The sequence below is a fragment of the Hylaeus anthracinus genome, unplaced genomic scaffold, assembly GCF_026225885.1.
Source record: "Hylaeus anthracinus isolate JK02 unplaced genomic scaffold, UHH_iyHylAnth1.0_haploid 11982, whole genome shotgun sequence".
In the NCBI taxonomy this organism is placed as follows: domain Eukaryota; kingdom Metazoa; phylum Arthropoda; class Insecta; order Hymenoptera; family Colletidae; genus Hylaeus; species Hylaeus anthracinus.
The window spans coordinates 2087614-2113345 of record NW_026534330.1 but is presented as its reverse complement, the minus strand read 5'-3'; the positions used below and the strand labels follow the sequence as shown (position 1 = coordinate 2113345).

At 35.9% G+C, this 25732-nt stretch overlaps 1 protein-coding gene across 9 annotated transcripts in view; it reads left to right on the top strand.

The window, feature by feature from the left end:
* LOC128885897 (glutamate-gated chloride channel) overlaps nucleotides 1–18269 on the top strand; it is a 47596-nt gene extending 29327 nt beyond the window's left edge. For 6 of the 9 annotated variants that reach the window (XM_054140235.1, XM_054140236.1, XM_054140234.1 and 3 more), the window contains 8 exons: nucleotides 9749–9818; nucleotides 10180–10333; nucleotides 10452–10534; nucleotides 10662–10796; nucleotides 10871–11023; nucleotides 11559–11839; nucleotides 12202–12234; nucleotides 15580–18269. In XM_054140235.1, the coding sequence (XP_053996210.1) occupies nucleotides 9749–9818; nucleotides 10180–10333; nucleotides 10452–10534; nucleotides 10662–10796; nucleotides 10871–11023; nucleotides 11559–11839; nucleotides 12202–12234; nucleotides 15580–15813 (1143 nt within the window). In that variant the 3' untranslated portion in view covers nucleotides 15814–18269. The remainder of the gene's footprint in view (nucleotides 1–9748; nucleotides 9819–10179; nucleotides 10334–10451; nucleotides 10535–10661; nucleotides 10797–10870; nucleotides 11024–11558; nucleotides 11840–12201; nucleotides 12235–15579) is intronic. The other 3 variants (XM_054140240.1, XM_054140241.1, XM_054140239.1) reach the window with 1 other exon arrangement.
* The last annotated feature ends 7463 nt before the right edge of the window (nucleotides 18270–25732 follow it).

Genomic DNA, 25732 nt, shown 5'->3' with positions numbered 1-25732 from the left:
AAGCAAGTTCTCGTAGTGTTGAATACGAAATCGTTAGTCGGATTATAACTCGGATTATGTCTCGCGAGTTTCACTCATTCTTCTTACTTTACATTGACCATACCAGTAATCGACGAACAACTAAATTACTAAAACGTAACCTATAAGTGAAAGAATTAATTCAGGTTTATGAAAACATCCGTATTATTCGTATTTGATACGAAATTAACGTTAAGTAGAGGAAAATTCTTCATTCAAAGTTTTGTCCAGCTAGATCGATGGATTTGCCTAGTGTGCAACATATCGGCTGCCATCGACGACATTTGATATACTCGAAATTGTAGTTTTTCGTTTTTACTCGAATGTACTATCGAACAATATGTCGACATTGTACGTAATTTAACTTTAGACGCGAAAGCAACCATGAATAGAAACGCGCGTTATTAAACTGTTCGCGTTTCGATCACACTGGCATGCGTCCGGTGTTGGGCAAATTTTGTTTCGAATAACGAACGAATAATAACGAATACATATTCGAACCAGATTTATTCGAATACGATTCGATTTGTTTTTCGAATGATCTTGGCGACGAATGGAACAGCTCGAATGGAAATTTGTTCGAATAAAATTTTATTCGAATCCAATTTCGATGTGTTTCCCTTCGCGAACGATAGCAAAACGATAACCCTTAAAAATTAATATATGAAACTAATATAAATTGAAAATTTAATACGAGACTTGATATTGTTCCCGAAGAGGACCACACACCGAGTGGTCGAAACGTGAACAGTCTGACAAGACACGTTTTATATTTATGTACCGAGGTCTAACAAGGAGAGTGCAACAAATCTTCGAGTCATTTATTTAGTTGTAACTGTGCATACCGTTAAATTTTGTCTTTAATTTTACAAAAGCGTAGTACTATCTACGAGAATAGAAACTCGACACTTTTTTTCGATATTTATGGACGAAGTTTCATTACTACATTAACACTTTAACTACTGCACCTTAACTACTCCATTTAAAAAGAGTTTCGAATTCAGAAGAGGATTTCTGCATTAGCAAATATTAATAATAAATGATACGTTAATTTCTACGTATTGTTACTAGGTGTAACAAAAGCCTTACCTCAAATTGAGCTTCGTATGTGGACTACATCGATGGGTACCGAAGTTAAGAAGCCTAGTTATAGGCTCCAGGTACATAAACTGCTGAAGCTTCGAACACTACCCTACGACGTACAATTTCCACAATCATACCTCGCAATTATTCTTACAAGAACCATACTTTAACGAAGTAATGAAATTTCGATCGCTTTTAAATACCCAAGAAGGTATTATTAGGTTGTCCGAAAAGTTTCTTTCGCTTTATTAATAAGTAATACATGCACAATTGTTTATGTTTTATGTTACATTACTAAATTGTGCACGATTCGTTTTGCTCCATTATTGTTACAACACGAATATCTACGAAATTAGATTGTCTATTTATATAAACACGACCACATCAAATAATCGAGTGCAACTCGCGAAAGAAACTTTCGAGACAACCTAATATTTCGTAAATATCCAAAAAGGTATCGAATGTCTACGTATATGCTACTTTTTTCGTAAAAAGAATCGCGAAATCTACCAGTACGCAAAGTTTCACCTACAGGGTATCCCAGAATTAATGTAAAAACCGGAAAGAGGAGGTAGCTCAGTCTTGCGTTCGGTCCTGGTTCGAGCCAAGCTTCCGCGGCTGGGCGCGCGCTACTCGAACGTTGTGATTGGTCGGTGGTTTATCGTTAATAATTCAAAAACGAAGCACCATCCGATATTTTTGCAAAGGAAATTGTCGTTCAGAATCGTTTCAGCTATCTTCTCTTTCTGGTTCTTGCACTAATTCTGGGACACCTTATACATCAGTGATCCCGAAGTCCTTGCGCTCTCCATGTGCGTAGATAACGTATCCTGTCAATATTCTACATATTTCAGATGACAGAAAATGATTGTTATTGAAACATATCACAGATCATGCATATTCGTTTTTTTTCTATAACTGCATGCTACATATGTATGTATATCCCAGTCACTCAGCCCTGTCCTTTCATCAATCCCTTTATACATTCTCACCATCCGTTTTTTCTTTAACCCTTTCCCACCCCCAACCCCCCCTCTCTCTCTCTCTCTCTCTCTTTTGCGCCATTCTATCTGTCTATCTCTGTATCGCTGTCGTCCATTTATCATTGGATAGCATCCAGTCGTGGGGAGTATCAAATTTCATTCAACCATCAGCCAAATCGTGTAGGCCTCATCTGGTAAAGGATCATGGCTGGTCTACGCGATGCGTGACCGTATCGTGGGAATTGTTTACGGAACAACAAGCAAAGGGTCGGTGTTTCTTGCGAATCTCGTTTGGGATGAGCAAACAGGTTCGTTCGAATATTCGATTGTCAATCGTAGGTGCATCGTCTTTAAATTAACAGTAGGCTTACGGAGCACGGGTCATTTTGACCAATTTCAAATTTTACAGGATTTTACAGAAATCGTTAACGTCATCCGTCAGCCATTCATGCCGACTTTTATCCATACAAAGAGACAAGCGTGTACCGAATTTGTTCTCGTTCAAGCTTTCTAATTAATTTTAGTAAATCGACCTGATTTTATTAAAGCATTAGCTCAGTAACAGAAATCTGATACGAAATCTCCGTAAACCTAGCGTTAATCGAATCGTAGATGCTTGCTTGGGGTTTACGACGAAATAATGCTAAGCATGACTAAGAAATGCGGAACAGAACCGAGTACGGATCGTTGTCAGACTGTATTTGCACACAGGGCCGTCTTGACGGGGTCACCTATTAAATTTGTCTCGTTCAGATATCGCAGGCGAAAAAAAAAAAGACCGAAGGGCCGCCATCGATAATTTTGTCGAACGAACGTAGACGTAGTGCGAGAAAATGGTAACAAATTGCAGCGACCGATACTGCCACGAATGTGTTTAACGTTGCCCGCACGTTAAGACGGCACTGTATTTGCATATTCGTTATTCGTACGAACGTGATACGAATAACTGGAAAACGTGAACGAACCGTTTACTCAACCTAGTAGAAATGCGTATCGATCGCACCATCGATATCGTTCATTGGCAGAGGGATTGCTCTTCGAGCTACTTTAGGAAGCGAAATTGTTGTCCGTGAGGCGATAACCTACTCTTGTTACGTGTTCAGCGCGATTGTAAAACTTGCAAACGTCTTGAATAGTAATTAGTAATTACGCGATCGTCGGGGTACTTTCCGACATCAATATAACACGCGGTACCTGGCCAAGCAATGTTTCGGACCAAGACTCCTTTCGATGACAAGATACGACAACTTTCGAGATGTCATTTATAATATATTAAAGAACCGTTTGCGATATTTTGGGAATTTCACGGTTAGTTTGTCATCGTGAATTACCAAAGACAGTCTGGCGATACGTGGATAATTATTTATGGCGAAGGAAACTCTAAAAGGAAAATCACTGCAAATATGCTTAGCTCGTTGCTAGAAGCTTGGCCGTAATTATGTATAGAAAAAAATCACTTTTTCCATGCAGGAACATTTCGTATGGTTTTCCTCGACGTTTAAAAGGACAACATGGTATGTACCATTCATTTCAGTGAAACGATATTCTTTCCTTACTTTCAGTCTTTGTTTCACGTTCTATTTCTTTCATTTTAATACTTACCACACACACACGCACACACACACACACACACACACACATGCACATGCACACATACACTTTACTTACAGGACGCACACTTTACTTAAATGAATACGAAATATCGCGCAGATCATCCGATCTATGATGTCAAAATCGTATAATAACCAAACTAACTGCCTCAAGAGGGAATTAAACTTTGTCTTGGTAGTAGTCTTTGCAAACTTTACTTATTATTTAAGGATTTCATGATTTTTACAGGAACATGTACCGAGATTTCGGAAACGTTACAACTAGCTTTTACAGGCGTCAAACGACTCCAACCCCATTATGAGTCCAAGTATTAAGTGTTTCTTGGAATACGTTTTTTACAGAGAAGAAGTTAAACAAAAATTAAGAAAATTGTTGACCGTAAAATAAATCACGAGAAACACCTAATGTTTAAGCTTTTAATGTGGTTTTCCCCCTTACTGTCTCGGTGTTCGCGTCATGAATCATTGGTCAGCTCGATCTCATAGTCCACTTGCCATCGATTAAACACTGAAGGAAAAACGTGTTACGAATAGAACTGGGATAGTAGTGTAATGTCCGCGCCTCCCATAACAATAAGGAGTCAAATAAGAACACGAAACGTAGGATACGGGATTGGTCGCGTAGGTAAAGCGGTCGACTGTGGATCCGAGGATCGTGGGTTCTCGAATCCCCGTGCCTTATTTTTCGTTTAGACTCCTACAGTAGTTTACGAGGTTATTCGGGTGTTTCATTATTTCTAATGATTTTCTTTGTTTTCTAAGCAAGTGTCCTTCTGTTTTGGCTATTACATTTTTTTTATGAAACAATATTTTGTAGTTCGTGATTGTTATCCTGCTATGCCTAGACTGTGGATCTTTATGCAAAGTAAGATCTTTGCGAAGGTACCTATAAAAATTCAACCTAAATAGAAATGTATTTTACTCTGAAAATATTATAACATGAACTTCGCTTTCAATATTTTTTTTATATTGTCGCATATTGCGTACATTTTGTTGTTTCTTGCATATCAATATTTTCTATAAATGCATGAGAATCCGCAGTCTAGATACGACTGGTCGTGGATAGCCCAACTGGGCGATCTCTCGTTTACAAAGAAAGTTCTTTCGGCGTCCGCTTCCAGCATCTTTTAAATTTTGGACGTGTGGAGAACATCGAAAAACATTTGACGTGTATCTTTTTTATATTGTCCCGTTTTCATATCTAGAAGATGAAACCACCCATCAAAGTTCATGAGAAGAGGTAGGTATAAATATACCTGCATTTTGCCTTTTAAAACGATTTTTTATGAAACTCGGTATACAGAGATGTTGGAGGGCGTTGATTCTAAATTTGAACTAAAAATTACTAAATTCAACGTGCCGGATCCTACGTGACCGAACAAAATGTGAAGAGTGAGTCGATTTAAATGATTGCGAATCCGAATTGAAAATCAGGAATTAAAAACGGCGGATTTAATACAGGGTTTTCAAATGGTGTTTCGATGACCAATGATCCATGATTGCAATTCGTCGAAACACTTTTCCCAAAGGTCAATTACGGTATTAACTTTGATCATTTGCCTAGCCATGTTTTTACCCATCTTTTAAAATTTTAACGAATTATTTATCTCGTTCGTCTAGGCTCTAGAATCTAGGAGCTGTTTTGGATAACACAAATATACAAAAGTATATCAAGCATAAACTGCGATCATTAACTTATTGTTAGCTCTACTTACGTTCATATTCTGCACTTCTATCAAACTGTGTTTCGATCCTCCGAGCCCTAAAATCTATAGTAGGAGCTAATCTGAAGATTTTCAAGGCTTGATCTAATCCGTGCGAAACGATCAGGTATCAAGTAAAATATATTATTATTTATATCATTATTTTTCATTATTGCAGGCGACCGAAAATATACAATCGAAAGAATTCTAAATAAAGCTTGCAAATACTATTACCAAAGTGAAATACTACCAGTATTGACTATAAAACCTTTAGATACACTATCGGCTACTAAGGAGCTATGCTAGTTTAGCGGGCGAAAACTGAGGCAATCTTTGGAATTTTGTTGTGTGAATAACTATGCTACCGATTGTTTTAAAACGCTGTGTATCTATTAATTAATGTTGAAACAATTTTCAATATCCGATCGAAGTAAAGATATAATATTTCACAATCACTACGAATATTAATGCTTGAACCAAGCGGCAATTGCTAAAAAACTTTTATAATTATTAATAATTAAATTTCAAGATAAGATAGTTATAAAACTCGAACATTTAAGTTGACTTGATAAAATCTCTTATGTTCTAAAATGCGATCTTTACCGAAGGCTGATTATTAGCTGTCGTGTACTACTCGAGTGTAATGTATTCATGAAAGTGAAAGCGAACGAGCCGAACGAAGCGACAAGGTATCGCTTTGTGTTAAGTCGATCAGGGATTTTAAACGATCAAGTATCATCCATGAATTACATTACAAGGCGCTATGTCATCATTTGTTTACATTTTATACATAATGCGCGCTATATGCATTCTAGAGAAAAGGTGAAATAAATAGAAAAACCGAAACAATTTTACCATAAAAATAGTAACAATAATAATAAAAATAACGGTGCTTTAAGCCTTTTTCACATATTTTTATTCGGTAACAAATTCAGCGGTTAGATCTTTGAAATTAAAGAACGTCTGCATACCACATTGTAAAATGATGAGGTTTCGAAAAATGTCTAATGGTTAACGACGATTAAATCTGAACGAATTAACGTGTTCGATGAATCGAGTATTATCTTCCTCCATGGACAATTGCGAATGAAGAATACCGCATTAAAAAATAATACAATCCATTGGGAGAAGTTAAACAGGAGATCTATAAGTATGGCGGTATTTTGTATTTTTATTATCAAATAACAGTGTCTGATAGTACAACCTATAGAACCAACTACACGTTTCTTTCGTGAAATATTCTTCAGCGTTTTGGTGTATCGTTTTTTCGGTAGAATCTATTTCTTGCCGAAGATACATAGTTACAGTTTTCTAAGAGAATGTTGAGTGGACGAGGAACATTTTCGCCACGTTTCGCTCACTATATTTTGCGATCCGGTGTATCAAACCGAATTTGGAAACGAACAAACTCACGCAAACGGTGTACGATTTCGGCGTGAGATTAGCGAGCAAACAAATTTCGAAAAAGAGACAAAAACGAAAAGATCAGCTGAAGGTTTCAGAAAAGTGTCTCCATTCTTGCGACGTGTTGCTCAATTTTCAGAAACTCTTGTGGACAATCGTAACTGTTTGCGACTAGGAACTGGCCTTTAATAACTAACCCGTTATTAAACAAACAAAACCGAAAGGATAGGCTAGGTTTCGACTATTCCGGTTGTCGAAGTTGTACCCTGCCAAGAATAAAGGATGGGTTATCAGAGATGACGATCGATAAAATATTTAAAACAGATACCAAACCAGATATGGAAGCACTTGCCTTAACCCTCACCCTCTCCCAAAATAAAAACAAAAACAGGATGCCGTCGATGTGGACAAATCCAACCAGGCTGGGAGAATAAAACTGTGAGCTAACGTGCATGCTAGTCGTTTACTGCTATGTACATACATATATCTGTGTACGTGTGTGCGCGCATGTGTGTGCGCGAATGGGTGTGCGCGCGTGTATCTTACCACCAGTTTCAACTATTAGCTCTGCTAGTTCGAATCGTTTCTGTAGAGACGTAGCTAGCTTCGACGTTGCTTCTTGCATGAACTCTTTACATTGTCTTTCACAGCGTGTACATAAATATATACCGTACAATTCGTTACTTACATTTCAGCCGTTCCTTGCAACATGACTTTTCATTTCAGCAAGATATCGACACCGGCCTTCGTTCTTTAACGCTCCCTGGTCAAGAAACAAAAAACAGGATAAATAACCGCGACCTTTCGCAGCAGCAAGTGTGCACTTCACTTGAACCACACTCCGAAACGGTTCCACGGCTAATCTTTTTGCGACCAATCTCGTAGACTCTCGTAGAAGAGAGAAAGAATAGCTTCCTTAACGATTGGCCCTTTGTCTCGTTCTCGTTCGCGCATTCGAGGGTTCGAAGTTCGGCGACTCCAACGGTCGGCAGAAGTTTGAAACTTTCCAGAAATCTAGTTCAAGTGACGATAATAACGTAACTATTTTTTCGTTTCGATCACGAGAGACGACCCGACGAGTAAAAACGACCCCCGAAACGAAATCCCGAGTTTCCATATTGTTGTGAATATTTGAGACATCGTAATGGTTACCGCATCGGTCACCGCATATGATAACTGAAAAACTAATCGATTGATCTCCTTCAAACTTTCTGTATATCTCCGTAATTTAAATGTCTGGAATATATGCTAAAAAGATATCAGTGTTTAAAGAAGTTTAAAAAAAAAAAAAATTAAAAGAATTTTTCTCTATAAAAAAAGAAAGTCACGAAAAACACTCATCATTCGGTTTTCCAACGTGGTTTAATTATCGAAGTTTATCTGGTAATGATATGCCAGTGGCAAATATGGATTTTAGAAATAACAATATGGTGTGCTTGGGTAATACTCGCGAAAACGAATCACAGCAAAGTGAAAGTAGCCGATTAATTTGTCTTATATTAATCGCATTCATATTTTTAAGTAGTTGTGGAGCGTTAAAGAACTGAACGAGGTATCTTATTACATTTAAAATGCTATTATTATCCGTTCAACGTAACGATGAAGATACAGAACAACGCGATTGCGGCAAATATAATGTATACAAATTACTATTTCTGCATACAGTGTATCCCAAGGACTGCGATCTTTTGAGTATCTTCGTTATTTCAAACAATCCGAGACAATGGTCGATACAACAGTTGAAAGGTCCACTTTTGTCACTTTTACTACTTTTTTTTTTTATACAAAATACGCCATTCTATCGAAATCGACCATAAAAAGTTGATCATACTATTTAAAAAAAAAAAATTCGACTCTACTCTTTTACACTTATACTTGTAGGAAAACCATTAATTTCAAATTATATGTTTGTTCAAACCATACAACTTTTGCACGACACATTTTCGCGTATTATTCGAAATAACTTAGCTATTCAGCTGTCGAATTCGTGGGATACAGTGTATAAATTGTAATATTATTCGTTACTATCAAGTAGTATAACTTTTGTGAAGTACATTATATCCCTCGTGTATTAAAACGTTTTAGAAGAAATTCAGAATAGTCATGAAAAAATATGTACAATTTATATATTTATATCGCTTCAAGTTTACATTCATAAATTTATCGAAAAGACATTTACCGATGAAGACTTATGATAAGGTTAAAAGTGTTATAACGATTAGAAATAAACGGTCGGTGACTAGAAACACGAGTTGTCTCCTTTTTCGACCATTTCTCAACCGATCGATGAAATTTCTATGATATAACGATCCGCTGTTAAATTTTTTCATCTTTAACTTGAACGGATGATGTAATAGGATATGTCAGAATTGAATAGGTAGGATAGCCGAGACATGATTACAGAATTGCTAAAAGGTTATAGAAGTATATTTCGTTCTTAGCTAACTTTTCTTTTCACCTTCACTTCACAAGTTTTATTTATTCACTTCCGTTATTTGGAAACAGAGCATTAAGAATGCGTAAACGATTTGTTTTGTAGCCCTGTTAATTTATGTCCTTAACGATTTACGTAAATTAAGTTTATAATTAGAAGTGATCGTAGGAATTTTAAGTTGAACGCAAGATAGCATTTCATCGATTAAATTTCTTTCACAATTGTTATAAATCGTTTGATGAAAGTATCACGTTCAATTGTTTATTCATTATTTTTATTCAGAATATAGAACTATTACCACATTCCCGCTGATTCAACTTTCCAACGTTTCATTTAATATTCCTCCAATTGCCCATTTTTTTGCTATACTGACTCAGAAACGAACTCTTACATTCGGTTATTCTCATAGAGATTCCCAATAGTCATTCTGAGTCTAATTAATTTGCTATTCACTTTATAATTATAAAAATTAATTTACTCGACTTAATTATTTCCGTTTCTTTTCATCTGCAGGAATATTCTGTACAATTAACATTCCGGGAACAATGGCTGGATGAACGATTACAGTTTGATGATCTTGATGGTAAATATAACTTGTAATATTCTTCCTACTGGTATTATAAATTTGTGAAATTTATAACATTGATCTTATTTATACTAACATTATAACGTTAAGATATGTTACAATACTGATTACAAAATAATTGTTAATAAATCAAATCAACCGTTATAGTATTTAATCCGTACCCGTTTTTCACGGTTTATTTGGGCCATTTTATGCAGTGCCGTCTTAAAACACGAAATATTTATTATATCATCCGTCTTGATACTTGAGACTTGATATTTTGTTTCACTTAAAATAAAAGTTCACAACACGTATTACTGTCTTAAAATGCGCAATATGCTATGATATTTTATTATACGATTCGTGTGTAACGTTACAGGTCGTCTAAAATATTTAACGTTAACGGATGGGAGTCGTGTTTGGATGCCAGATTTGTTCTTTTCGAACGAGAAAGATGGACATTTTCACAATATTATTATGCCGAATGTATACATTCGTATTTTCCCCGATGGTTCCGTTCTATACAGTATACGGTAAACTATAAAACTTTTCAAAATAAGAATAATATTCGCTCGATTTTAAATAAGAAATTGCAGATCAAGTCTAGTAAATTTGTGTTAAATATTATAATATTCATTCTTTGGATTGTAGGATATCCCTCACGTTATCGTGCCCAATGAACTTGAAATTGTACCCTTTGGATCGACAAATTTGTTCATTGCGTATGGCAAGTTGTAAGTACCAAATGTATAATAATCATTTATAGACTTACTTACAAGGGAACAAAGTTGTCTGTTGTTCTGACTTAAATGGATAAATGGATAAACTTAAATGGATAACTTCATGATATTATCTTTACAGATGGTTGGACAACCAACGATTTGGTTTTCGAGTGGAAAGAAGGTGATCCAGTCCAAGTTGTTAAAAACCTCCACCTACCTCGGTTCACATTGGAGAAATTTCTTACCGATTACTGTAATAGCAAAACAAATACTGGTCGGTAAATCGTTTAATTACCTATTTCTGCGTTTGATCAATCCTCTATAACGAACAAACCAATTCGGTTGCAGGAGAGTACAGCTGTCTGAAGGTGGACTTGCTCTTCAAGAGAGAATTCAGTTACTATCTTATTCAAATCTACATTCCCTGCTGCATGCTCGTCATTGTATCCTGGGTATCATTCTGGCTCGATCAGAGTGCTGTACCAGCTCGAGTATCGTTAGGTAACGTTCAAGTGATTATTCGAAAATCTCCATAGAGCCAGTGTAATTAACAAATTCAAAATAAAACTTCATCTATTTATTTCATTAGTAAATTTTAGGAGAAGAAATAATTAACCACGTGTCTTAATGTAATTCAGTGTGATTGACCAGGTATACAGGGTGTCCCAAAAATGTTAGAGGTCCTTGAAAGGGGTGGTTCGAGGTGATTTGAAATTCGGGTGATTTGAAGCTTGAGGCTTCGTTAAGGAGATATTATTAACAGAAAACCCCGTCTAATCAGAGCACGACCGCCTAGCTCGTAACCTACACTGCTGCGGCCGCTCCACCGGCATACTCGCGTTTTGATTGGTTGGGGTTTTCTGTTAATATCTCCTTAACGAAGCCTCGGACAACATTTTCGCTAAGGAAAAAGTTGTTTCAAATCGCCTCCCGAACCACCTCTTTCAAGGTGTTACAACATTCTTGGGACACCCTGTATACCTACATAGATGCATTTGATTGTAATAATGTAACACGAATGACTTTCTCAAAACAGGCGTGACAACACTGTTGACGATGGCCACGCAGACGTCAGGAATAAATGCCTCACTGCCACCAGTCTCTTATACAAAGGCTATTGATATTTGGACAGGCGTATGCTTGACTTTCGTATTCGGCGCTCTCCTCGAATTCGCCCTAGTAAATTATGCATCGCGGAGCGACATGCACAGTGATAATATAGAGAAAAAGTATCCACCGTCTGAAACGGAACAATCATCAACGATCGATCCATCATCCGATCAAGTCGAGCAAGATAACTCGTCGAATTTCGCTATGGTCAGTATCCCACGATATTACCGCAGCTTAATGTTCATTATCTTTTGGCAGCATTCATCTTTGGTCAGTGATAAAAGCAATGTTTATTCCGTTCGTTTAAATCGTATGCGACGCTCAAACGGGAGAGTAAGAGAAAATCAAGTCTTTTTCAGTCTCGAGCTTGCTTTTCATTTATTTAGTAATTGTTCCAACGCCGTATAACGTATACGCGAGCATTTCATCAACTACAGACGTTATACGCGAAGCACGTTACATATTTCGTCAAATAGTTAGCCAAAATGTATCATTGCAAAAATCTTGAATATGGCTATTATAACGTACATTCATTCTACTATTTTATTTTTATTATTGTAAACTGCTAGACCGGATATGATGGACCACTTCATTCTCTACAGGTAAATAATCCCCTTTAAAATCCAGTTACTTATATTTAATTTACGTATTCGGTAATATGAGTTTCAACATTCGATGACGATAAGAAACAAATTTATAGATTTATTACGTATATATATATATATATATATATATATATATATATATAGTTTAATGGGTAATGAAAGATTAACGCACACATCGATAGTATGTTATTATAACGAGTGCGTTCAATATTATTATTATGTAGCTACCAAGACTCAGTGGTGACTTCGTAGTTCTTTTTTATGAATATTTAAAGAAATAAACATCTGTAGGAACACAACAGTAGAAAATTATGATTATAATCTTGAAGAGTTTCCTGCAAGTAATATAACCGAGTAGAATGTTTATTTCTTTGTAGCTGTCTATAACGAATACACATGGACTCATTAGAATTTCATGCGCTTAAAATGAGTTTCTGATGTTTTCATATACCTAACTTTATCAATTATCGTTGATCAAAGCTGGATGTGCGTGTAGTTAATATAGGCACTACCGACGTATCACATTGCATGATTTCTGTAAGTGTGAAGAAAGCAAATTCATACAAGACATTTTTTTCCATTCGATATTGCTCTTAGAATGTTATCCTAATGTTTACACATTTCCTCTGTAATAAAAGTCACGATATAAATCGCAATGCATTTATGTACGCGAAAGTTCGACAAAAAATCACCAAAAATATGCAATATATTTTAAGCAAAATTGCACCGCAATCAGCTTTACATATTAAATGTACTTTTTCACGATGTACGGTCAATTTTTGTATAGTATGAAAGCTTAAGTGTAGATCTTTTAAATCTCCTCGGTAATCAATTCTTGGACTCGTTTTAATTATTCAAACAATTAAGCAACCAAGTTCAGTCGAAGATTATCCAATAACGCCGCAACGAATAAAGCTCCATAACTTTTTTTTACTAAAGTTGTTTCAAGCTTCAGGATTATGCATGTACATATTTTCAAACGATACAGTGACTCACAGATTATTTTGACTAAAAGTAATGCATCAAGTACATATGTAGAGTAAGGACATTGTCTCAAGCGGTGTGTCTCTCGATTTTGCTTGTTCCTATTTCTTTCGTATCTAACTGAACTTGAGCAAGTGCTCGGCTTGCTCACTTTCTGTATGGCTGCCGGAATAGAACGTACTTACATTGTTTCCATAGCCACGTTTCTCGTATATTTCATACACTGCGTATAGTATAATTTGTCGTATAAATAAATTCTGTTTTAATATTTTTCGAATGGTGTAGCTTGAAAGAATTATTAATGCTATGTGCTGAAATATTTTAGAACTACTATAGTTTCTTTAGGTGCCAAATAAAACACTGATAATTCAATATTGGCGATCGGTAGCCAATGAACCGTGACATGAACACAGGTACCTTAAACCGAACCGAGACACGCGACATATACCAATGACCAAACCTGCTCAGACAGTATTTCCGTATAGATGGTATACACATTACCTGTATGCAATATTGCTCTCACCCCCTCCTCGCCAAACCAAATACATGAAACCCTCTCAGACAGTATTTCCACGTAGACAGTATACATGTGTACATTAACAGCATTCCGTATTATCCGTCCCCTTCCCAAAACTAACCCAAGCCGGAATTAAAATATTTTAATTTCGCGCCGCCTCCGAGAAGGTTGCATTGTATTTAATATGCTGTATTTGATAATTTAATCAAATTCATCAAGATCTGGTGAGTAATAATGCAGTTTCAATACAAATTACTTCATACTTTTCACTGCATTTTCTCATACTTTTAAGCAATTATATCTAGAGCTGGTGAGTATTCGTATAAGTTAGCTAGAAATTATTTCATACTTTCTAGTGCAGTTTTAATATTTTTCGAAGTCGATTATATTTTTTTTCCAAAAATTAATTTATACGTATTCATTTTCGACATCGGAATTTTCGAGTGTGACCAAGGAGAGCGGTTCGCACCGCCGAATCTTACGTTACTTTAAAACGATGATAGCATTTTTTCTTTCTAAAAGTATAATAACGAGGCATGGGCGTATTTTGAAAAAAATGAGGTCGCATCATTTTGAAATGGCTGATTTTTGTTGTAGCGGTTAATAACACGTTAGTGAATAACAAAAAAAATATTACCAGACGTTGTGCGCGGAACATAAAGGATGCCAGACGCGCACGAAGTTGCATTTTTTTTCTTGCCTACAAAGAAGAGAAATACATAGAAGGTGTTTTCACCACGAAGAAACGAATTGTGGCCGATGACAAACATGGTTAAAAATTTTGTTTTAGGTCTCCAACAAACGTGCAAAGTTTAAAAAAAGTCGGAATTTTCGAGTTACCAAACTTTCCTTGTGAAATATTTTTGTACGTTTTTTAAAGGCCACTTGAGAATTGAAGTTGCGAAACAAAAATACTTTGAATATTTTCGACCTTACGAATAAAGCAAAAGATTGGTTGGAAAGACTTTCCTGCGCGATTCAAACGAAACGGTAAAAGCTCGTATTTGGAAAGTAAACTAAATAGGATAAATTTGTGACTCGCTGTATTTTATTGGGTTGGTGCATAATTATCCGCCATTGCTTTTTTTAATTTTATTATGAAAAAGAAACATAAAAATTCAACAGAAACATATTTAACTGTTTATTCTGGAGCGTATTCGCCATATGCTTCGATTACTGCTTCCCATCGAACGTCTACACGCAGTAATCGACACGAAAAGATCGCGCAAAAAAAACCATATTGTCTTTCACCGCGATGCACGTCCGCGTGTTGAGCATCGTGTCGTGGAATCCATCGCCAACAAGAGATGGGATCTGTTCCCACGTACGCCACATTCACCGACCGAAGCTCCCACGTCCATCGCTCGCTAAAAACTACGAGGCGAATAAAATTTACGACTATTTGGATGACTTGGTGACCGATGTCAGAGCATGGATTGCCTCTAAGAACAACAACTTCTTTGCCCGTGGAATCGATCGTCTGCCAAGCAAATGGGAATCAGTAATTGAAGTAGATGGCGAATACACTCCAGAATAAACAATGAAATATGTTTCTGTTGAATCTTCATGTTCGACCCAATAGTTTGAACAAACTAAACTCCCCGAGTCGTTTTTGAAAAAGTGATCAATTTGGCGTGAAACGATCCGCAGATAATTTTGTTTACGCAAGCATACTCGGAGACGAGAACTACATTGCCACAGAATCAAGTCTGTGAGTCACTGTGTGGTAATTTTAAGAACGGTTTGCTTTCTTTTCTCCGTTTATACGAAGCAATGAAAGGGCATCCGTAGAAAGGTACGATCGCGCGTCTAACGGATCACTATCGTAATCATTTTTTCAGAAACCTCTGGTCCGACAGCCGGAGGATACCATGTCGGTGGATAGAATGCAGCACTGCGAATTACATATGCAACCACGAAAAAAAAACTGCTGCAGGTCGTGGCTGTCCAAGTTCCCAACGAGGTCCAAGCGCATCGACGTCATCTCACGGATCTTCTTCCCAATCGTATTCGCGTTCTTCAACCTCGCGTACTGGTCCACGTACCTGTTTCGGAAGGAAGAGGAAAACGAGTAAATGTCGACGAGGAAGCGCTCGGATCAAGGAACGTGGCACGCGGCCATCCCCATCAATATCACACCAAATCGCATCGTTCGCGTCCTCTTCAGCAACACTATCGTTATAGGCATCGTCATCACTATCACCAACACAACGATCTAGTTGCGATGCAGCCGCAACATCGACCGTTGCCATCGCAGTGCCATCAACATCAGCATCAGCATCAGCATCAGCATCAGCGGCACCACGCGCATCGAAGCCAGCCACGATCGGCGTCCTTTTCGTCTTTGCACAACGAAGGAAGCGGTAGATGTTCGCCGAGAAGCGCACGCCACTCCCGTAGAAGTTCTGCGAGATCATCACCGTCGCCGTCGCCGTCACCCTCGCCATCGCCCTCGCCTACAACGTCGCGTAGAGTGACACCCTCGCCACCCGCGTCCAACGTGCGAACGATCCCCCTTCAAGACTTACGCCATTTTCAACGATTGCCGTCATTCTCACGTTCCGAGAGGTGCTGTTGGGGTCTTCTACCTCGCAGATGGTTCACCTGTCGGGCGAAGGGTAGCGCGAGAATCGATTTCATCTCACGGATCGCTTTCCCTCTCACGTTTATCATGTTCAATCTCGGCTACTGGTCCACCTACCTTTTCCAAGGTGAGGAAAACGTCGGCTTGAATAAATAGACGATCGCTTCGGTAAACGTGACCGAGTCCCATGGATTCGGGTACCGACAGGGAAACGCCCGATTGAAATCGCTTCCATTCGAATCTAACTTCGAGGTCTTGTCGCTCGTATCGAACGAACTTTGTTTCTTGTGTCTTCTGTCCGTTATTTTCAAAGGGATTGTATAAATAGAGGTAGAGACACTCTAATCAAAGTCACGAAGTAACGTTGCCCGATCCTGATTGGTCGTCGCCGAGTGATCGTACGCAAACTTAGACAGAAACAGAGATACTCTTGCGATGTCTTTTCTCATTCTTACCATCTCACATTTACACTTACAGAGTCTCCTATGACATCTTTACCCAATTTGTATAATCTCTTTGCTTATTTTTCCACGACACGTTTAAAGACCAGTGGCGTAGATCTACCATCGTCGAGGCTGAAAATGAAATGAAATTTCGGTGGTCCCATACAGCGGTACATCTCTTTCTTTTCTTTTTCCTCGTCGGAGAAACCGTTGGAAAAACATCCCCGACTTCGTGAGGAAGGCCGAGGGCAGTCCATTAATTACGTATAAAATTTCAAATGCCGATATACAGCTGTTGTACACGATTACCAAAGAAACATTTCGTCGTGCATCAACTAGATACAGTAAAGTACTTATCAGATTAAATTAGCATACATGATGAATTTAAACATTTTAAATTAATTCTTTATGTCAGCAAATGATCTCGTTAGGTCAGCGTTGGAACTTACTACGGTAGAATCAATGTTATGTGAACATGATGTTGCACAAACCATACATTTTCTAATAGAACACTGTATATAAATAAACGTACAAGTGTTTACATATTTCCTTCTATAGGATGAAATCTATTTGCAATCGTTCAATTAACGTAGTAGTACGAAATACTTGTACGTAAACTATGCGACGAGATCTATAACGGCACCCGATAAAAAAAGTCATCTGCCCAAGAATGTCGACGAATATTAATACTCGTATATTTACTAGGCAGATGTCGCATTAATAAATATTGTTTATTAAAGAAAATAATATTGTAAACTACTTATAGTAGCAAACAATATTTAATTCTGATGTGCATCGTTAAAAAGTAACTGAAAACATACATATCTACCTAATTTACCTCCTAAAAATATAATTAACAATTTTGCTGGGACAGCATCGCGTCCGATCTTTGGTAACCGAACCTAGGTTTAAATTTTTCAATTTCAGTCGATTTGAAGTAATTTAAAAACACGTAATCATGGTATAAAATTGAAAGGAATGCGAAAGAGATATACCCGGAACGGCAGGTGCTAATTAAATTGAGCAAATACATCGTTAAAGGAATAACCATACCGGAGTCCTCGATGGGTCTTTCGCAGTAGTCAGAAGGTTAAATTAATAATACGGTTATCGAATTGTGAAACTTGAGTTTGGGATCCCCTTTGGTCAAGATCCGATGGAAATGGCGCCACTGTCGATAACGATGAAAAGAATGCGGAAGATCATGTCTTGTAACCGCGGTGTCGTGTATTACGATCGATACAAGAAACATGGTCCGTATAAACCCTGCACATCTATGTAACAACAGTAACGTGCATTTCGACGAAAGACTTTTCAATAATCTGTGTCCGAAGTTCGAATATCGTAAAGATCGAAAAAGCGCAATGAAATGACAACATTTTGTATGGCCGGAAATAGTTGACATATATATTACGGTGGTCCTTATTTCAATGATTTTTTAAATCTCTGTTACGGACTCGTTAAATACCTTGCAAATATATATATAAAAAAAATGTTTGGAAAATCAAAGCTCTCAAGTTTAACATTAACACGTGCTTCAACCCTCCGAAAGATTTAAATGGAGAATACATGAGATTACCTTCTTTTTTTATAACTCCGGTAAAAATTGATGATATGAAATTGATGAAAAATGTAATATTGTAATGTTATTTTAAATATTTTGATTATTTTTTAAATCGGTGCTGTAAAACGAATTTGATTAATATTATATAAATTGTTTAATTTAAAATGATTTCTCACTTTTTTTGTTTAATAACAATTTGAAGAATTTTGGATGTGTCAAATTTTTGAATTACGTATGAAAGAATATTTGTTAGTGGAACTTTTATAAGAAATCATAGATAAGTGCATATTTAAAACATTTAAAGTAATATTACAAAAATATTTCAAGTAGAGAAAATATGTAGTTCCATATTTACAGAACTGGAATACACGGAAATAATTAATATAAATAATTGAAATTTTTAGGGCTTGTTTTTATTATTATAAGTAATAACTCTGCCAAATCTCAAATCATTAATGTTAAAATTGACAGCTCAAATTTTGCCAGAAGTTTTTTTTTGTATATATTTACAAGGTATTTAGTGGGTGCGTTACATAGATTTCAAAAATCATTGAAATAAGGAACATCCTAATATATTCCTCAACTATATCAGGTAAAAACTAATATAAAATGAACAAAAATGGCGATGAAAATGGTATAAGGAATCGACTCTTAGCGAGCGAGCACGTAACATATTACATACACACACATTCATATACACCTGTAACATAATCGGAAGACCGCGCGCCACAGGATGAAAATCAATGTAGTGGGCCCTGTATAGCCACGGCCTGTTAACGAACTACATCCGAATAAATTTATAAATATTATACGTAATATAATTGACAAGTAAATCGTTAATGCAACAATGATTCCTGTGTATAAAAAAAGTCCTCAGTCTACAGTAACAGTAAGTCAACGTTAAAACACTTTTTCCACTTAAAGGATCAACATTGATTTGAAGTGAAATGAACAAAAAAAGAGTAAAAAAAAGAAGAAGAAAAAAAACAGAAACGAAATCAAACGAAAATTGTAAACGACGATCTCGAGTGTACACAATTAACCGATATTGCGATACCAATTATCACGAATGGTACACGTAGGGAATAATTTGCGATCGAGCAGTAGTAGGTACCACGCGAAACAGTAAAATTTGTTGTACTCTATCCCCTGGACTTTTCGTGATCTCGGTTTGAGCCGGGATCTCTCGTATTGCTCATCGATCGGTCGAGACTGAGGATATCGTTCAATGTGAAGTATATAAGTTGGAAGAAATAAAAAAAAAAAAAAAAAAAAAAAAATAAGAAACGGATCTAACGAAAGCGATTCACCGACACGGAGCATAGAACTTTATTTCCGCGCAAGTGTATCGCGAGCGTTGTCAATACCCTTGAAAGAAACCAAAAAAAAGTAAACAGAAAAAAAATTAAAAAAAAAAAAAAAGAGTATGTTGCAAATTACGAAGGAGCAAACAAAGTATGAGGAAGAAGCGAAGGAAATAGTTTTAGTTTATCCATGCGTGCTTTGTTTAATCGTTGTCATATCGATTGCCGAGTCCCGACGATTCGACAAACGAGATTCTCTGTCGAGCGTACTTCTTTTTACAGCGGATTCGACGAGGATCCATTTTACTCCTTTTTTTCCCGTCTTTCGCGCGAACGAAATTTCTATCGAACGTTAGCGAGCACAAATAGATTTTATTTGACGAAGGATTGTAGAACGAGTTCCCGAATCCTTCGACGTTCCGTGTTTCATCTTTTGTCGTTAAACCGCTACCGATTCGTTACCAGTTCGATTTATAGAAGCTTAGATCGAAGGGACGAGAGAACAACACGAGGCGGAAGAAAAATATCAAGCGTGTAATAGTGCAACTATTGCGTGAAAATGTTGTGCTAATTTTACCATCATTTTTACGCTGTATACGCACGCCTTTGATTTTGCTCATTCTCAGATTCGTTCGTATAGCACAGGCATGTCCAAACTTTAGTTCCGGAGCTTAGGTACCTCCCCCCACTCTGTCACGTTACCATAATACCACACGCCAGCTAAAGATGGGCAACATTTTATTCGAATAGTAATAATAATAATATTAATATTAATATTAATAATAATAACAATAATAATAATGGTAATGGTAATAATAATAATCATAATTATAATAATAATAATAATAATAATAATAAGACTTTATTGTACCAAGATTGTATACATTAAGAAATTTAGTATGGAGTGAAGAGAATGAAAATTAATGAATAGAAATAAAAATAAGTATACGTTCGGGAAAAAGGCAAGGTGCAATTAGATTAATCTAACCTTGATAGATAACCCAAAAAACCAACGTATAGCAATAAATTCGTGACATTTATTCGATCGGACAATTTTCAACGGTTTACATTCTTGTTTATACATTGTGAAATATTTCATTCCATATTTGATATTCTAATTTTTATTCGACGAGTAACGGATAAACGGTTGTTTATCTATTGTTTGTTATTCGAAATTTTTATCTAGATAAGAATTTTATCCATCTCCGATGTCGCGATGTAGGATGAGCGCCAAATTCCAAGGTCTCCAAACAAAATTAGGGTACCGTCATTTATTTTTTCCAGAGATGGCCAAAATTTCATTGAAATAATAGATCACGAATAAAAACATTGTACGGACATTTATTCGTGGTAAATAAAAAAATAAAAATTTATCCGATCGAACCGTTTCTCGGATAAATGTTTATCCCTTCGATACGAGATATAATTTCGCTCTGTAATTAAAATTTTCATTTTCATTCAACCAGTAACGAATTAAAGATGGTTTATCTTTTATTCGCCATCAGAAGTTTTTATCTAGATGAGAATTTTGTCTGTTTCTGATTTTACCGAGCAAAATGTTCAACGGATTATTAAACGAAATTTGATTCGAATAGTAGAACATAAATAAAAACTGTGTAACGCTTTATTTACAATTTTTATTCGATCGAACAGTTATTCGGATAACTATTATTTGTTCAACGCAGGGCCGTGCATAGATATTTCGAAACCCAGGACGACAATGAAACGTTCTTCTCGCAGTAAATACGTAAATATGCATTGTTTACATTATCTGGAATTTTCGAATAAAAAATCGAATTACGTGTAACCATTTTTTGCGATCATGTCTATTATCGTCGACATAATATAATAATTCGAAGATAAGGAGAAATTGTGACAACAATTTACAAAACTTGAACTTTCAGTTTTCAGTTATAAACGACGAACCGACATCTTAATATTAGTTGTTAAGATAAAAATGCAACAAGAAATAGTTTTCCACAATCGTTTTATTGGGAAAATAGATCATTTTATGCATAATATGTAGTCTTACAGTAATTGATCTAATGATATGATTTTTGTGGCTCTCACGGTCCGATTTTTAACAATGAAGATACTCATCTGACGTTTCGCTAGTCTTGCGTATAAAACTCCATTGGTTAATTGGTTTAAATTTATTACACATTGTCTGCGTTAGTTTAACATAAAAAAGTTTTCACGCATTACTTGTAACATTTAATTTTTATGTTTTTACAATGTAAAAATTGTGTTACTTTGACTCAATAACGTTTAGACGTAATTCGAATCAAATGTTACAACATTTAAATAGATATTTTTTAATTTATACTAATCAGTTTTGATTTTTTGTAATGTTATCTGTAATGATAAAACATTCTAAGTAATCAACATAACGATTATGTTACAGTTACAGATTATTTGCGTTAATTTTTTACGAGATATTTGTGCTATTATTTAACATAAGAGTTAATGTTACTGTAACATAAAGTAAAATCATCCGATCATTTAATAAGCTGTCAACAATGCTGGTGAAACGTCAGAGTATGTTATCTAGAAAACATGGCTATAATCTAATTTACTTTAATTTTAATACTGCGCCCGGGAGCACGTCCTGCCTTCTCATGGCTTTCGTTCGGTATGAAACACCATTTAATTTTCTAATCGTTATTATTTGACACTTTGTATGAAACAAATAATAGACTAAAAGTTTATCATTCGTTCATAATTCGACATTTTTTATGTAGAGGAGAATTTTGCCCATCTCCAAGCTTCGGTGATTTTTGTTTCTCGACAGCGACGCGTGAAAAAGGAAACGGAGCCATCATAAGGGGCACCTCACACCCCCCTCCCCCAACCGCCCCCTACCGCCCCCTACCGCCCCTACCCCGCCGCCGTGGACATGCCTGGATATAGCACAATGTCGGATCAGTATAACGTCCTGCTCAATAACGACTGACATAAACCAATTATGCTGATTAATTGTATATACATATTCTTATCGTGAATAACGAAGTACCGCGCTGAATGAATTCCCGAGTTTTAAACTGAGATTCGACTTTATCGAAATTTATGCGTCGTAATCGCAGATATAATTACATATAATCCGATCGTAACGTATCATTGTCGTCGAGAGCTCTCTGGCAGTGGGATTTTACGGAAAGAAAAAAAAAAAAAAAAGAAAGAAAAAAAGAAAAACAGAAAGCGACACAGTTATCGAACGCATTTTAACTGTAATCATCGTCACTGTTTAGGAGAATATTCAATGGAAGGGTAAACGAATCGCCGGACTGGTCGTATAAATAATACGATACATATTATAATCTGCGACAATGCGCATCACCGTTCATTCTTCGTAATTCGAACCAGGCAATCACGTTCATGTTTTATATTATTGAGGATTAGTTGGACCGCTCCGAGGTGCGCGTTTGAATTTAATCCGCGATGGGCAACATGGAAAATTTCGTAGCGATGCAACCTTGCGGAAGTTTTATTTATTATTTTATTCATTTAGTACGTTTGTTTATTCAGTGATACAAGTAGCGTCGTATTATTGAGATCTTTGGTACGATTGTCGACCTTTATGGGAAGCGTAGTGAATTTTTTATTTCAACCATTTACCTAGTTTCTCGTAACTACGCTGTTGATCAACTTACGAGTTTGTTAATTTTCGAACACGTTAGTTGGCCGAAATAATTACATTACGGTGTTTCGAAGTGTAAGTATTACACGATGTTTTCTGTTTTCCAATGCTACTTGGAATTTATTTTTTGTTCTTCGCTCTATATTTCATCAAATTCATATCATAACCAAACGTTATTATTAAATGTAATATTTATAAAAATTTCTCATGTTCTTATATATACTTATCCTGTTTATATCGATGCGATACTTGCTTCTAGAATGAGTTTTCTAAATTACTTCTTCATTTCATTAACGACAAATTATTTGTTTGTTTTGTAATTCGCTTTCTGTAACATTAATAAATAGTAACAAAGAAAATTTCGTTATTTCCAAGCTACTTTTAATTAATATTTTGACAACGATAAGTTTTTTCTTTTCATTTGAGAAAAACGTTTACTTATTGATAATAAATGATTACTCATAATTTATTCACTTATGATATTGTGAAACTACATTACACTCTTAGAAAAAGGCTATTTGGATTATTTAAAATTATTTACTATTTTCCTGTGAAATATTTGTTTTTGCTGTATGTCGCATGCGCGGGATACTTGTAACATTAATATTTAGAAATTTTTATACAATATTCGCAATGTATCAATATTCAAAGTTATTTACTTCACGACTTCTCAAACATAGATTTCTAATCACCGTCGTAATCCAATTTTGGGGGGAAAAATGGATCTTGGGGAACCAGATTGTTCTATAAAAGCACTTCGGAAGGCCATTTAAATTCTTTCAAAGAAACACACACGTTATTCTGAACAAAATAAATGTTTATTGCATGTTATTGGTATATCGTAAAGGGCCGTTCATTAATTACGTAAGGGTCTCGAGGAGGGGTGTGTGTGTGTGTGTGTGTGAGAGTAAAAGAATCTCGTGAAAAATTCTTTAATTTCATTAAAAAGAAACAAGATTGCACGATATTGTTTCATTCTTCTTTTGCATTATATATATGAAGTTTTCCACAAACATATCGTATTCAGATCATTTAATTCCTGTTTGATTTCGTAAAATTATGTGCTAACCATTTGTTCGGTTACGTACAAATTCTCGTATCCGAACATTTTTGTCTTCGTACCAGTCGACGGTTGCTCTACTGTATTTCTAGAGTGATTGTTTCGGAATAGTAAACGTTTCCGTAAGATTGCATCGAGTGGTGTTTCCGTTGTATTCGTTTTGTCAAAAATTGTGACAAAGAAATGCCTGGTGCGGTCTTAACCTTATCGTTGTCGTGTTACAAAATCTAGCCGAACCAAAAAAAAAAAAAAAAAAAAAAAAAAAATTAAAAAAAAATTAAAAAAACAAGGAAAAAAGAAGAAAAGACGAATTAACGAATCGAGAAATGACGTTTTTTTTTTCCGTTCGATTCGGGATTTTAGTAAAGCGAGCGATCCACCTTGCGAAACGTACGTATTATTTTTCACGATATTACGAGGACGAAAGAATGGCGATTTTGATGTATAGAATAAAAACATAGGACCGGGATGCACGCAATTTTTTAAGCGTAAAAAACACTGTGCTTGCCGTGGGCCAATAGTCGAAGGCAGAATAAGGGATAAAACAAAGAATACTATAACGACTGTAACTATAGTCGTTACGAAACGATAAAAAAAAAGTGTTTTCAAGATGAAAAATATTTAAACGCGTAAAATCAAAAATAATTTACCGGACAGCTATTGGCGACAACTTCACGCAGTACGTCGACCCCATGAATCGATCTCTTTACCGCGGCAAACAATCTAACGGAACAATCGATAAATCAAATTTTGAATAGCGAGTGTCGAACGCACTTCGGTTCGTTACAACCTGAGCTGGGTAAAAGTAAAATCGACGGAACAAGATGATTTCTAAAATCAAGTAAACGGCGTCGTTACGGTTTACACTTTCGTAACGTCGAATCTTTTTCTTTTCATTATTGGAACGTTCGAAATACACGAAATATCTTAAAAATATAATAATCTATGTAGCAATCGACGAGCATGTTTTACCCAGGTCTGGTTATAGCACCGTCGCCGGGGTCGTAGTATGTAGAAAATGTATCAGAGCACTGAAACAGAATGAAATTTAAAAACAGGAACGCTTGTGTTTTGCAATTCTCACATAAACCGGATAAAATGTTTTAACCCTTTGGCCACGGGACGATTTTTGTGGAAATTCTAAAAGGCGCGTCACTCGAACGGTCGAAGTTTTAAAAAATATCACCTTATAGAGAATGATAGGATGAAACATGTTTATATTTGCAGTTTATTCATACGACATTTAGTTTCAAAAATAAATATTAAAAACTTAAAAGTCCTTTTTCCTGAAATCCGATTACATTTACATCGATGAAAATGAGAAGCATCGTTATCGTTAAAGCGTCGAAAAAGCTAGTAAATTATAAATATAAAATGTTTTATCTTGTCATTCTCTACAAGG